Genomic DNA, 15,776 nt, shown 5'->3' with positions numbered 1-15,776 from the left:
CGTTGCTATTTTGCCAAAGCCAGGTCCAGTCTAGCTCACAGCCTACTGAAGAATGTACCAGTATCTGAAATACATAGGATTGCTATATGTGTATGTTTTCGCAATATGTCCTGATCAAAGCCATCAGATATGATGCTGCCCTTGGTTCTGCAGTATTGACTTCAGTTCTGGACTCTATTCCGAAGCTCCCTCCTCCATCTGGGGATACTGCTTGGAAGTCACCTGAAGTGGAACTTATGCTTAAGGCTCCAGCAAGGCCTACACCACTAACTAAAAATCTCCTATGAAGGGCTTGAGAGGCGCATGCACAACTGAATTACTGCACAAGGCGAATAACTTCTTCTTGTCCCCGTGGAACGTGAAGACAATCCTTGCGATAGAGGAGGCCATTCTGTACTTGCAACTCGGAGGCGAGTTGAGTTCCTGAATCATTCAGGATTTGGTGGATCTGGGTTGCAAACAGGTCATTGGGGAGCAAGGAGCGGATGGAGGATGTCAGACTGCTGTTGATCATCCCCTTCACATCCTTGAGCATGGTGGCACAGGGCCTTTCACCAGGTTCAAGATATTTGTTTTTGTGGGAGAGGGCTTCCACCTTCCAGTTTCTTGTCCCTGAGTGATAGGTTACCAAAAATTCAAAGTGAGTGAAAAAGTGATACCAGTGGATCTGACATTAGTTAAGGCCTCTAGCAATCTGTAGGTATTCCAGGTTCTTATGGTCTATCCGAATTTGGACTGGGAATTGGGTTCCTTCTATCAGATGGCTTCATCCCTCATAGGCCACCTTGATAGCTGGTAGTTCCTTGTTCTAAATATTGTAATTTTTCTCTGCAGGGGTTAGTTTCTGAGAAGGAAAGCACAGGAAAGGGGTGGAGTTGGTTGTGGAGTCCCACATGTTGCCATACTGCACCAGTGGCAAAGTTCAAGGCATTGGCCTTGTTCCTAAATGGCTTAATGGGATCTGGGTGAATCAGGACAGGTGCCAAGGTGAATGCCCTCTACAGTCAATGAAATGCCAAATGAGCCTCCAAAGACTAGGTGAACCAAATTGGCAAACCCCAGCAATCGCTAGACCATGTATACGTCCTTGGGTGATGCCACATTGGATACTGCTGCCACCTTACATGGGTCCATGGCAACTCACTCAGGTGAGAAAATATATCCCAAGAATTCTACGATATCCTTATCAAACTTGCATTTCTTGAGCTTTGCATAAAGATGGTTTTGGCAGAATCTCTCCAAGACAGTGAGCATATAATTGTGGAGGGCCTCACTTTCAGGGAAAACGAGTATGTTTTCTAGATAAATAATGACAAATTGGTCCAGTGTGTCCCTAAATATATCATTTATGAAATATTGGAAGATCACTGGGGCATTGCACAACCAAAACAGCATGACCAAATGCTCAAAATGGCCATACCTGGCATGAAAATCTCTCTTCCATTCATCTCCTTCCTGGATCCTCACCAGGATATAAGTTCCTTGGAGGTCCAACTTTATGAAGACCTTGGCAGAGCAGAGCTTTTGAACAGCTCATTAATCACTGGTGAGGGGACCAGTTTTGGTTTGAAATCTTGTTCAGCACTTGATGGTCCATAAAAGGCCAGAGTATTCATCTCAAAAAAAATTGTGGCCCCCTCCTGGGGATGTGGAGGGAAAATGAATCCCTTCTGCAAGTTTTTCTCTAGATAGGTCCACAGTACTTATAATTTGGGTTCAGAGGGGGAGTAAATGCATCTGAAAGGAATCTCTGTTCCCAGATGGAGTTCAATGGGATGGGCATAGCTGTGATGAGATGGTAAGGTGTTGGCTTTTTTGTTGTTGAACATGTCAGCATAGAGTTGATATTTAACTGGACTATCTGGAGCCATTAGGGAGGTTGTGGGGGTTTACAAAGTTGCTTTTGGGTCCTCTCTTTGCATCTCTGAATTCTTTGAACGACCGAGTAAGCCAAAGAGTTGCTGGTCCAAGGTCAGCTCTGGGAAACAGGATTGTTGGCAAGATGGAGAGTCAAAGCGTATTGTGCCTGAACACCAGCAGATGTGTGGGTCATGCGCAATGAGCTACAGGATGCCAGTGACACCTGGTGAATGTGGCCCATACTGGAGGGTTTCTCAGTGGCCTCAAGGGGAATTGTCTCTAAGAAAGCTGTCTGGTGGGTGACCAATCCTGTAGAAAGGCATGACCCATCTATGGACTCCACTAACTTGGGGAGTCCTTGCACTGGGAGGAGATATTGTGTGCTCGGGCAAACTCCAGATCCATGAAATTACCTGAGGCACCCAAGTCCATCAGAACCCTATAGGTTGGTGCTGGACATCACAGGGAGAGGGAGTCAGAGATGTGTTGGGTACTGACTGGCCATCACCAGAGCACTGGAGGATGAGTGTTTGTGTAGCCTGCTGGGGAGAAGAGATGGACACCAACCCAGCTCAGACCCTCCTATTATGGGCTGGGGCTTGGTGTTTCCTGACCTCGGTGCAGATTGCATCTTGGCAGGGCAGCTTGACCTGGTGGCCTGCAGTATAGGCCTGACGTTCTGTGTCATTTCTTCTCCATGCTGGAGAGGTGGGGCTGGACCTGATCAACTTGCATGTTTGGGAGATGGAGACAGGACTGGTGATGGGGGTGGGGCAGAGCCATGAGGGCTCGCAGGAGTCGGGAGGACCATCTTTTTCCATGGCAGGATTTGGTCAGGTGGTTGTCAATCTTCATGCAAAGGTTGACTAAGGCATCCAGGCTGGATGGGGACTCCTCCTGTGCCAGGTGATCTTTAATACCACTGGTTAGGCCATGCCAGACATTATAATGCTGAGTGGCCTCATTCCACTTGATGTCTACTACCAAGTGTTGGCACTCCGGTGTCCCTGTCACAACACCTGAAGCATGGCTTCAGCCATGCACTCATGACAGGGGTCATCAAAGATCGCTGCCATAGCTCTGACAAAGTCCTCAAATTGTCCAAGACATGGGCTTGATTTTCCCAGGAGTGGAGATGCCCAAGCCAGGGCTTCCATGTGAAGCAGACTGATAATTAACCTGGGCTTGGTCAGTGGGGTATGACTTTGGGCATAGCAGATCCAGGAGCTGACACTGATTTAGGTCATAGAGTTGGCAACCCTCCCGGTTTTGCCAGGAGTCTCCTGGAATCGGGCTCTATCTCCCAGAGGCTACTGAAGCCAAATCAGGAGACTTTAGACAACTAAAAGTCCATTGGTGCAACAGGACTAAGGCAGGCTCCCTGCCTGCCCTGTCCTCACACTGCTCCCGGAAGCTGCTGGCAAGTCCCTGAGGCCCCTAGGCGCAGGGGGGGGCCAAGGGGTCTTTGTGTGATGCCCTCACCCCGAGCGCCGACTCCACAGCTCCCATTGGCCAGGAACTGCGGCCAATGGGAGCTGCGGGGGCGGTGCCTGCAGGCAGGGGCAGCACATGGAGCTCCCTGCCCCCGCAAGGGTCGCAGGGATGTGCCGGCTGCTTCCAGGAGTGGCACGGGGCCAGGACAGGCAGGGAGCTTGCCTTAGCCCTGCTGTGCCGCCAACCGGGAGCTGCCTGAGGTAAGCACCACCTGGCTGAAGCCTGCACCCCTCACCCCCACCTGCACCCCAACTCCCTGCCCCAACCCTGAGCACCCTTCCAGAGCCAGTACCCAAAACCCCCCTCCCCGGGTGCAGCGGGACATGCAGCACTGCCAGCCCCAAACGGTACAAAATCAGGAGTCTGGGCTCAAACAGCGTGAGATTGCTTTAAAATCATGAGATTATTTTAAAAGTAGTAAATGTTGGGTTCTGTCTCTTTGCTCCCTGGTTTGGAGCTCAAGTGTCACACTCAGTCCATGTTTTTCTCTTCAGCCACAAGTGCTAGAAACTATCTTTTTATTGAAAGAAAAGCCAAGGTCCTGCTGCAATATCACAATTCCAGGACTTGAGGCATGAAGAACCTTGTTAATCTCAGGATGAAATCACAAGAGCTGGCCACATTGGCCAGCGGCAGATTCTCAACTGGACGGAGCAGGTCGGAAAATTTCAAAAATAAGTTGGTGGAAAAAAAGAGACAAATTCTTCTGCTAATGTCCCCATTTTCTGACCTGCTGGAAAAGCCTGGGCCTTCACCAGCACTGGGGACCTCAGGCAGATTTAATGACATAACTCCTTCATGTGGGGTGCTCAGATCCCTTTAGCGGGAGAGACCATCAGCCTGCACCCTTCTCTCCAGGAATCCATGCGCCTTCCTGTTCCTGATCCTCTCCCTCCCACACAGTGACACTTGAATTCCATTGAAAGTGCTCTGTGAAGGTTAGTTAATTACATGATAACAGCACACTGGGGAGATCCCCTCGGGCTGCTAGTATGCATATCTCCCTGGATTACCCCAGCTGGGTGGGTCAGCTCCTGGCAGAGATTTTCAAGGAAACGTGAGTCCAGGGAGTGAGGCAGGAGCACCACCCTCAGATTCAGGGCGGACCCCAGTGACCCTGTGCAGTGCTAGGGCGTGGTGTATTGCAGGAAGCAGGGCAGGGGCTCAGTAGGGGCCACACTCCTTTCCCAGTCAACACTGGCTCCAGTGCTCTAGTGCACCACCCTGTGCAGCAGGGAGCAGGGCAAGTGACTCCCTAGGGGTCGCTCCCCACTAGCAGTCAGTGCTGAATGGCGAGCCACACCCCAGCACATGTATATTGTCACCCCTCACATGCACGCTGTCCCTCTCACACCTGCACACAAACACTGTGGGTAAGAGACACCCTGAGACACGGTGCCCAGGCCCCTCGTGGGGGGACTCAGAGCACCTGGAGGAGCAACACGAGCATGGGAACATCTAGATTTGGGTTCATCCTGTCACACACTCAGTCACACATCCCATCACATGCTCACAGTCACACACACTGTCACACCCCATCTCACACAAACTGTAACATGCTCACAGTCACACACATACTGTCACACCCCATCTCCTACACATTGTAACACACAGTCACACAAACCATCACACACACAGTCACACACCATCACATGCTCAGAGTCACTCACACAGTGTCACACCCCATCTCACACACACTGTAACACACAGTCACACAAACCATCACACACACAGTCACACACAGGTACATGCTCACAGTCACACACACCATCATATGCTCACAGTCACACACACACTATCACACCCCATCTCCTACACATTGTAACACACAGTCACACAAACCATCACACATGCAGTCACACACAGGCACGCTCAGTCACACACACCGTCACATGCTCACAGTCACACACATTTGTCACATGCTCACAGTCACACAGTGTCACACACCATCTAGTCACACACCATCACATGCTCACAGTCACTCACACAGTGTCACACCCCATCTCACACACATTGTAACACACAGTCACACAAACCATCACACACACAGTCACACACAGGTACACATTGTAACACACAGTCACACAAACCATCACACATGCAGTCACACACAGGCACGCTCAGTCACACACACCATCACATGCTCACAGTCACACACACTTGTCACATGCTCACAGTCACACAGTGTCACACACCATCTCACACACACTGTAACACACAGTCACACAAACCAACACACATGCAGTCACACACACTGTCACAAGCTCACTGTCACACACTCACTTTCATGCACTCAGTCACACATATCACACCCCATCATATGCTCAGTCACAGACCCCATCACATGCTCACAGTCACACACACACCTTCACACCCCATCACATGCTCAGAAGTCACATACACCGTCACACCCCATTTCACACACACTGACACACTCCCAGTTATACAAACCATCACACAGAGTCACATCCTCACAATCACATCCCCAGTCACACCCCATCTCTCACACACACTGTAACACACAGTCCCACAAACCATCACATGCTCACAATCACACATACCTGATCACACCCCTTTACACCCCATCACATGCTCACAGTCACACACACACCTTCACACCCCATCTCACACACACTAACACACTCCCAGTTATACAAACCATCACACACAGTCACATCCTCACAGTCACATCCCCAGTCACACCCCATAACACGCTCAGTCACACACCTCATCACACCCCATCTCTCACACACAGTCCCACACCCCATCACATGCTCACAGTCGCATCATCACACACTCAGTGTTACAGGCTCATTGTCACACATTGTTGCTCCCTATGTTGCATGCTCACCCCAAACTGGCTGCTCAGGTGGACTCATGTTAATCCTCCCTCCCTGGCTGTTTCTAATCCTCCTCTGGTTTTGCTCATTCTGCAGATGGTCCCTCTGTTCCTGGCACCAGAGGCAGACGTGTTGCCAGCACAGGCAGCCTGCCCTGCCCCCGCCCCTGCTGCCTGGCCAGACCTAGGATGTTCTCTCACTAGGGATGCCAATTTTGGTTGGATGTATTTCTGGAGGTTTCATCATATGACATAATCATTAATTAAAGATCAATCTTTAATTCCTGGGGACTCCAGGGCAATCCTGGAGGGTTGGCAACCCTACCTCTCACTTGAGACGCCATGTGACAAATGGGCACCTGGTCTGTGCTTGTGGCTGGTGCAGAGGGAGGTGCTGGCAGCCTGGCAGCCGCACACACTACACAGGGTGAGTAGGCATTTCCCTGCTACCAGGTCACTGGTGCCCGCTGCTGCAGGTAGAAACTGTAGGTATAAGCTCAGCGGGCGGGTTGAGGCCCCATTAAAAGCTTTGAGGCCAGCTGTCACCAACCTCCCTCCCAAGCCCTGAGCCGAGAGAGCCACCCGTCAGGCCTCCCTGTGCGAGAGGGATGCAGGGCGACAGGCACGGCTGGCAGGAAAGCTCACGCCAGCTGAGCCAGTGTTAATTACCAGGTAGGCACAGGAGGGAGCGGGCGGCAGCTCACACTCATGGCTTGGAGCCGCTCACTCACCTCCTCACTCACCCCAAAGGCATCCTCCTTGCAGGGAGGAACACCCAGCCCCAGCAGATAAAAGCAGCCCCAATTCGCTCTGCTTCCCTGTCTCCGAGCTCCCCACCCAGGATCGTCTCTCTTCTCTGCTGCTCTGGATACGCTGGGAGAGGCTGCAGGACCATGGTTGGGCGAGGGACTGTCCAGCTCCTCTTCTTGTGTCTAACGCCAGGTAGGCTCCTCTGAGGAACCCCTCAGGCCTTCCCCAGTCAGCGACAGGGAGCCCTGGCCCAGTGCAGATTGCAATGGGCAAACCAGCTGGGCTAAATAAGACCCTGGCCTGACCAGTAGCTTCACCCAGACCCACCCCAACTCAGCATCTGGGAGAGGGTGGGAATGCCAGTGATCTTGGCTCTAAACCCCCTTCCTTCCCCATGACTCCCAGCCTAGCAATGTAGGGCTCATCTACATGGGGAAATTGCCCACCATAGCTGTAGTGGAATAACTCCTGTGCTGTAGCCTGTGAGCTCCTTGGGGCAGGAACCGTCTCTTGGTTTTGCATTTGCACAGCCCCGACCACGGTGGGGCCTGGTCCCTGGCTGGGGCTGTTAGGTGCTATGATAATACACCTAATAAATAATGTACAGCTCCTAGCACCATGGGGTCTGGTCCTTGGCTGGGGCTGTTAGGTGCTACAGTAATACACCTAATAAATAATAACAATAATAGCTGTGCTGGAATAACTTCCCTGTGGGGACACTTAATTCCAGAATAACAGGGAGTTCATTATGGAACAGGAGCGATTATACTGGAATACAATCATTCTTGTTCTGGAGCAGCGTTCACAGGCAGCTATTCCCCTATAGCCAGGTTGCTGTGCTGGTCACTTGACACCTGTGTACTCAAGTCCTTAGTGCATCACAAAAGTGCACCGGATCAATAAATCTGGCACTTCCCATCTGGAGCAGCGCTGACAAAATGCAGCAAGACAGAAACCTCTTATGGTGCGTCTACACTGGAGCTGGAGGTGTAATTTCCAGCTCAGGTCGGTGTACACAGAATAGTTTTGATTGAGCTAGTGCACTACAGCAGTGGTTCTCAACCTTTCCAGGCTACTGTCCCCTTTTCAGGAGGCTGATTTGTCTTGTGTACCCCACGTTTCACCTGACTTAAAAACGACTTGCTTGCAAAATCAGACATAAAAATACAAAAGTGTCACAGCCACACTACTCCAGAACAATGGCTGACTTTCTCATTTTTACCATATCATTATAAAATAAATCAATTGAAATATAAATATTGTACTTACATTTCCTTCTATAGTACATAGAGCAGTATAAACAAATCATTGTATGATATTTTAGTTTGTACTGATTTTGCTACATGTAGCCTGTTGTAAAACTAGGCAAATATCCAGATGAGTTGATGTATCTCTGTGTACCCCCAGGGGTTCATGTACCCCTGGTTGGGAACCACTGAGCTACCCAGAGCAGTGAAGATGCCACGGCATGGGTGGTAGGACATTCGGGATAACTACCCCGAGTACGGTCCCGCCCAGGACTCCAGGTGCTTGCTCAGGTGGCTAGCCCATCCCGCCGTCTGTGCTGCCAGAGCTACGCTGCTATTTTTAGTGTGCCAGCTGCTCGATCAAAGCTAGCATATGTGTATCTACCTGAGCTGGAATCCCCTCAGCTGCAGCAGGAGTGACCATCCGCCAACAGCACCCTTCTCCCATGCATGTTCCCTTCCTGCTGCGTCCTCCCACATAGTGACACTGGCGAGAGCCCTTTGCACCTGGATTACACTGCACCTGGAAAGTGCTCTGGGAAGAGTCACTAATTAATTACACAACAATGAAACACTGGGGAGGTCCCCTCAGGCTGGTAGCAGGCAGCTCTCCCAGAGTACCAAGGCTGGGTGTGCTCTGCAGATCTAGCTCTGAGGACCTCCCCTGTGGACTAAACACTAAAGGTGGTAGGGGGCATGGCTGGGCTCCCCTGGGCCTGTGGATCCCTGGCTGCGGTTGGCAATCCATGCAAGCTGAAGAAGCCTCTTAGTGAAGCAGCGCAATAAATAACTCCCCCGCCCCCTCATTCGCTGCAGGGTCTTCGCTCACTTTCCCCTGGCTGAGTCAGGATTCAGCGAGTTGCTGAACCTGGCAACTTTAAAAGTCAGTTGAGTGAAAATGTTCACTTCATCCGCTGGGGGCTTTGTGCAGGACGCTGCCTTCTGGTGGCTGGAATGTGTTGGACTGGCACACTCGTGTGCCCCCTGCTGCACGGAATTTCAGATCCAGCCCCAGTATCCCCAGTGTGGCTTCCCCTAAGGGCTGTCTGAGCTCACTGGCCTGCGGTAAGTATTAACCAGAGATCACCCCAGGGGCACTGGCCTCAGACACATGGCAAAACCCACCCTGCTTCGCTGTATTCTGATAGGGCCAAGCGGGATCCTTGCAGCAAGTTGTCCACAGCTTGGCAAATGCCGAGCAATAGAGCCCAGCTCCGGTGAAAGGAGCCCATTTCTGCCCAGGGCGGAGCCTGGTCCCTGCGTGGATAATGCCCCCCTATCTTCTAAAAGCGCATGGGACATGCTCCCCCCAGAGTCCCTTCTCTGACAATCCCCTCACTTGCTCCCACACTGGCAGGCCAATGGACTGGCTCCCTGCACAGCTGGCTCTGGGCACTGCGGGAAGGGCTCAGTCTCCGCAGCAGGTGCCCGGGGACTCCTCCCTCTCTTTGCAGATGCTCTGCCCAGCACTAGTCTGTCTGTCCTGATGGGCAGCTCTGTCTGTCTGTCCCTCAGCTCTGCTGGAGGCCGTGCGGATCAGTGCAAAGGGCCAGCAGGTGCTGTACCTGGCCCAGGGGGACTCTGTGAGGCTGGGCTGCCCCTATATCCTGGAGCCTGAGGACAATGGACCCACCAACCTGGACATCATATGGACCATGGTGAACCCTGACCAGAGGCTGCCGGTGAGTCTGAGCCCCGCCCCTAGTCCCACTTCCTTAGCAAGGCCCATCTAATGCCCGGTTGGGATCTGTGCTGGGAGCAGGACCCCTGGGGTCTGTTTCCAGCTTTGCCCCTGCCTTTGCCTCAGTTCCTCCCCCCCCATGGGGGTGGGGTCACATGGGCTGCTACCCCCTGCCCAGCGCTGGGTCCTTGCTCAGATTTCATCTCCCGCAGATCCAGTCCGATTGCAGAGACCCCTGGGCACTGCCCCCTCTGCCGACCTGGCTGACGGCACCCTGCCACCCTTCCTCACCCTTACGTGTGTGCATATTCTCAAGCCCTCTCGCTGTGCCAGTCCCTCCCCTGGGCGCAGTCTCCCCCAGGGTCCATTGAATTGTCCTGCCCCAGCTGCCCCCTGTGACTTGCCCCAGCAAGAGGCAAGATCCCTCGAGAGGGGCTGTCACTCTCTGATCCTGGGGCTGTGACTCCTTCCCCCGGGCCCTGTGCTTCCGCCTTCCACAGAATCCCTTACATCCCCCCTCCCCCCATGCCTGGACACTGAATTCACCTGGCTTGGGCTCCACCAGCCTCTCCGCTCCCAGTCGGCCCCAGTCCCTGGGGCAGGGCATTCCCTCGCTCCCTGCACCCACCGCCATCAGTGTAGACTGGGGGTTCTCAAACTTCATTGCACCACGACCCTCTTCTGACAACAAAAATTACTACACAACTGCCAGGAGTGGGGACTGAAGCCTGAGCCTGCCCGAGCCACGTCATCCTGGGTGGTGGTGGTTGCGGGGTGGGGGGGGGCCGCAAAGCCGAAGCCCAAGGGTTTCAGCCCCAGCATGGGGGCCTGGAATCTGAGCCCCACCACCCAGGGCTGAAGCCCTCAGACTTTGGCCCTGGGCAGTGGGGCTCAGGCTTCAGCCCTCGGTGGTGGAGCTCGGGCTTGGGCTTGGGTCCAGGCCCCAACAACTCTAATACCAGCACTGGTGACCCTGTTAAAATTGGGTTGCAACCACTCTGGGATCCCGACCCACAGTTTGAAAACCACTGGTATAGGACATGTATCTCTAGCAGCTCCCTGAACAGGATGGTCCCTAAGGACCTGCATTCTCAGCCCCCAGTGCTGCTCCTGCCCCTTGGCCGGTCTCCAGTCCCCCTTGCTCACCACCCACCATAGCTCACTGCTGCTCGGTTCCTCCCCATCAGTTCCTGACCTACCAGGACCAGAGGATCAGGTACGGCAGCGCCCCAGGCCTGCAGCAGAGGGTATCATTTGTGGCCCAGGACCCAAGCTTGTATGATGCCTCCATCCACCTGGCAAACCTGCAGGTGTCAGACTCGGCCACCTATGAGTGCAGGGTGAAGAAAGCCACTGTCGACACCCACTTGATCACCATTACTGTGCTCGGTGAGTCCCGCCCCCGCCTGCTGGCCCCTCACTCCCACCATTGGCAGATTAGCCACTGGGCCAACAGGGCCTGTTCCCAGGGGCTCAAGCCAACTGGGGGCCCCCCGGAGAAATGGGTGCCTGCGCCCCGACCCACTTGCCTACCCAGCACTCCTGCCAGAGCGCAGGGGCTTGCTCGGCAGGCAGAAGGGGCCCCCACTTTCTCTGACCCAGACCCCCACAAACCTCTAATCCGCCTCTGACCCCAACCCATCCACTGCCCACGGACCCAAGCCCACTCACTGGCCCAACCCCTGCCAAGCCAACCCCATGCACTGACCTAACACGAACCCTTGCCAATACCCCCCAGGTCACCCACGTCATGCTAGGAGAGTCCCACCTCCCTGTTGATCCCCCCACCACCCACTGACCCACATTCTGCCCACTGACCCAACCCCACCCATTAACCCAACCCCACCGACCCAAATTCCACCCTCACCCAACACCAATCCCTGCCGACACTCACCAGGTCACCGTCACTGTGCTAGGTGAGTCCCACCAACCCTGCTGATCCCCCCCACTCAGTGACCCAACCCTCACTCATTAACCCACCCCCACACACTGCCCCACCCCCCAACCCTGCCGACACCCACCAGGTCACCGTCACTGTGCTAGATGAGTTCCAATCCCCATCCACTGACCCAACCCACTAACCCAAACTCCACCTACTGACCCAACCCCCACAACCTAACCCCGCCCACAGATCTAAACTCCATCCACTGACCTAACCATCACTAACACCTCCCTATCCCCTGAGACCTGCCTCTGCCACCCGTCCCCGCCCGCCATTCCCTGTGGACAGACACTGCCTGCTGATCCGACCCTGCCTGCCAATCCCCATGTACTGATCCTGCCTGCCAGTCCCCATACACCAACCCCAGGCCACCAACCCTGCCGATCAGTCCCCATGCGCTGACCCCAGGCCACTGACCCTGCCACCCAGTCACCATCCCATTAACCCTGCCTGCCAGTCCCCATACGCTGATCCCAGCCCACCAAACCTGCCCGCCAGTCCCCATGCTCTGATCCCAGCCCACCAACCCCTGCCCACCGATCCGTCTCTGCCTGCCCATCAGCAATCCCCATCCTCTGACTCCCCCTTTCAGGGGGCACTGCCACCGCATGCCTGCTGTACCCAGGCTCTGTCTGTCTGTCTATCTCTGAGCACGGCCGTGTCTGCCTGTCCATCCCTGCTGCTCCTTACTAGCTCCCATTAACTGACGCAATTTGTGTCTCTCCCCAGAGAAGCCGCCCGCCCCTCGGTGCTGGATGGACGGGGAGCCGGTCAGGGGAGGCAACCTCATGCTTAGGTGCTGCTCTGATGGGGGCTCCCTTCCCCTCTCCTACCAGTGGTCCAAGATGGGAGGGGACTATGCCATGGGCTGGCTGCCCCCGAGAACAATACAGGGTAAGCAGTGGGCGGGGCGGGGGTCCCCAGGAGGTGGGCTGCTCACTATGCTGAGCTCATTGTGGGTTGTTTGCTCCAGGATGGTGCAAGGGAGAGGTGCAGGCCCCCGGAGGGTGGGATGCTCTTGTGCTGAGCTGGGAGCCTCCCCTTGGCGATGTCTATGACATGAGTTTCCTCAAGTCTTGGCATCCAGGGGACCGTTTTCACGGATGGAGCAGCCGGGTGTTTTTGGGGGTGGGCCCAGGCATGGCCCTGATGTGTTGCCAGGGGGCTCTGGCTGCCCTGCGCTGTCCCAGGGCCCCCTAGGGGTGAAGGAGCTGGCACCGCCTGTGGGGGGGGGTACTTTGTGGGGCTCACTGAGGGCTGGGTCTCTCCTGTGCAGGGCAAGGCTCCGGGGACCTGATGATCCAGAGCCTGTCGCAGGAGCACTCCGGGACCTACTGCTGCCGCGTGACCAACAGGGTGGGTTACTCCCAGTGCATGGTGCAAGTCTCCGTCCCTCGCACCAGCTACACAGGTAGGATGGGGGGCACAAGGCCAGGACAGGGGGCATGCGCCAGAGCGCCCAGCGGGGCAGGACCCAAGTGTCTGGCAGTAGCTCCTTGAAGCTGAGCCCTGACCCCAGGCTGGGCTGGAAGTGGGACCAGCCTGGCGTTGTGAGCACCCCGAGGGAATGTCAGTGTGAGGGGCAGCCCGAGGGGCTGGAGCCTGAACAGAGCTGAGCTCCCAGCAGCCCCCAGGGAGCACTGGAGACCCCCCCTTCCCTGTAGGGAACAATGGAGACCCCCCCTTCCTCATAGAGAACAATAGAGAACTCCCCCTCCCCCCCGCAAGGGAACAATGGAGACTCGACCCCTCCTGGGCTCTGTGGCTGGCGCCCCATAGCTAGGGCTCTGCTGGGCTGTAATCCCGGTTCTATGGGGGGAGGGCCGGTGGGCTGTGATGTGCGGGAGGGCAGACTGGATGATCTGATGGGTCCTTCTGGCCTTAAACTCTATGACTCTAATCCCCCTTGCCCCCGGCACTGGGAACAATGGACCCCCCCCCCTTTTCCCATAGACAGGAATGGAGACTCCCCCATCCCCACCCCCATCGCCGGGGCTGAGCCCTTTGACCAACTGCCAGGGAGGGTCAGGTTCTTGGGGCCGTGCTGCAGCACCAGGCTAATGCACTGACCCCGCGCAGCAGGCACCTTCTCACAGGAGCTATTGCCCATGCAGGGCCCCATGGATTACATAGGCCTGGCCAGGGCCTCCTGGGCAGCCCAGCAGGGGGCACCCATGGGGCATGCAGAGCGAATATGGCCCAGTGCCCGGCAGGCAGGGGTGTCAATGGGGCTCAGCAGCCAGGAGTCCCTGCGGTGCTTTCTGGGCGTGGGTCCCAGCCCGGTGCGGGGAGGGGAGAATGTGACAGGTTTGCTCCCCTTCCACAGGTTCAAGGAATGTGGGGCTCATTGTGGGCTCTGTCCTGGGGGCCGTTTTCCTTCTGATCCTGGGGCTCTCGATCCTCTGGGCCCTGCTGTGCTACTGCAGACGGAGGCAATGCCAGCCCGTGGTGCCCATCGAGATCAGGTGATGCCTCTGGGCTAGGGGAAGAGGGCACCGCGAAAGGGAGGTGGGGAGCAAGGGGGAGGGGCACGGAAAGAAAGGGGGTTAAGGAAAAAGAGGGGAAACAGGCAGAGCTTGGAAGAGGCTGGAATGATAGAGCAAGACCAGGGAGGAGGGGGCCCGAGGCTCAGGGTGATGCTGTGACCCAAAGCGGCTGTGTTGGCACCCAGAGCGCCCCTGCATGTGCCCCGAGGGCGAGCAGACTGGGGGCAGACCAGGCAGGCCCGGCCCTGGCACAGAGCGAGCCGGTGGAGGGGGCCGGGTGCTAAAGGGGCAGGGAGGAGTGACCTCACGCTGCCTATCCTGCCCACAGAGACAGTGCCTCTGCTGGCCCATGCAGAAGTGGCCACCTGCACCCCTACCACGGCAGCGCGCAGCACGTCAGCTACACACCTTGCCAGAAGTAGTGCCCCCGGGGGCGGGGAGGAGAGCACCCCCTGCAAGCAGCGGGACTCCCTGCTACGCTCCAGCTCCAAGCAACCCAAGAAGCAAGAACCTCCCCACTGTGTGCCCAGCCCCACGGTTCCATCCACCCTCTGCGCAGATCCAGGGAGCTCTGACGCTGCTCCCCTTCCCCGTTCCGCCCGTGGGGAGTGAGAGAACCCCCCACCCGTGGCATATGCACTCCCACGGCTAGGGAGACTCCTTAATGCACACAGACAAGGCCTAAAGCTGGTAATACCCCCACCCGCCCACACACAGTGGGGTGAGCTGTATCATGACATGTCAGGACATGTGTCGTGACATGATGCACCTGGCACCAGCTGCACACAAGTATGGAATGTGGCAGGAGAAGGGCAGACAGCACCCAGCAGCCTGGGAACTGCCCCTCTACAGCTCAACTCCTTGTTTCTCTAGGAGGCCCTGGGGTTTGCACAGCCTGTCCTGGCTCCAGCTGGAATGAGGGACACATCTTACTCATGGGCCGGGGTGATGGGGGCAGATGGGGAAGGAGCTCTCTGGGCCAGGGATGATGGGGAGGGGGCTTCCTAGGGCTGGGGTCAGATAGGGAGTGGTCTCTCTGGGTCAGGGATGATGGGGTGAGATGGGGAGGGGGCTTTCTGGGGCCAGGGGTGATGGGTCAGATGGGGAGGGGGCTCTATGAGCCAGGGATGATGGGGAGGAGGCTCCCTGGGACTGGGTGTGATGGGGTCAGATAGGGAGGAGGCTCTCTGGGCCAGGGATGTTGGGGTCAGATGGGGAGGGGGTTCTCTAGGCCAAGAGTGATAGGGTGAAATGGGTAGGGAGCTCCCTGGGACTGGGATGATGGGATCAGGTGGGGGAAGGGGCTCCTAGGGGTGATGGGGACAGATGTTGATGGGGCTCCTTGGGGCCAGGGGTGATGGGGTCAGGTGGGGAGGGGGTTTGGGGGGAGGTGGGGTAGAAGCTTCTACACCAACTTTGGTTATTGCATGGTTCAGTCATCATGCTCTGGTGTGGCAGGCAGGGAACCCGGACTCCT

The 15,776-nt window shown here is 55.9% G+C and overlaps 1 protein-coding gene across 1 annotated transcript; it reads left to right on the top strand.

Annotated features, from left to right (window-relative positions):
• Positions 1-7,086: 7,086 nt before the first annotated feature.
• VSIG8 (V-set and immunoglobulin domain containing 8) lies at positions 7,087-15,165 on the top strand. The gene is made up of 7 exons (XM_039513397.1): positions 7,087-7,135; positions 9,706-9,872; positions 11,059-11,260; positions 12,543-12,707; positions 13,090-13,224; positions 14,140-14,278; positions 14,628-15,165. Exons 1-7 carry the CDS (start codon positions 7,087-7,089, stop codon positions 14,719-14,721), a joined length of 951 nt encoding a protein of 316 aa, XP_039369331.1. The 3' UTR covers positions 14,722-15,165.
• Positions 15,166-15,776: the final 611 nt, after the last annotated feature.

Source organism: Mauremys reevesii, linkage group 24, assembly GCF_016161935.1.
Source record: "Mauremys reevesii isolate NIE-2019 linkage group 24, ASM1616193v1, whole genome shotgun sequence".
Classification (NCBI taxonomy): Eukaryota; Metazoa; Chordata; order Testudines; family Geoemydidae; genus Mauremys; species Mauremys reevesii.
The sequence above is the reverse complement of the archived record's forward strand: the minus strand, read 5'-3'. Positions and strand labels throughout refer to the sequence as shown.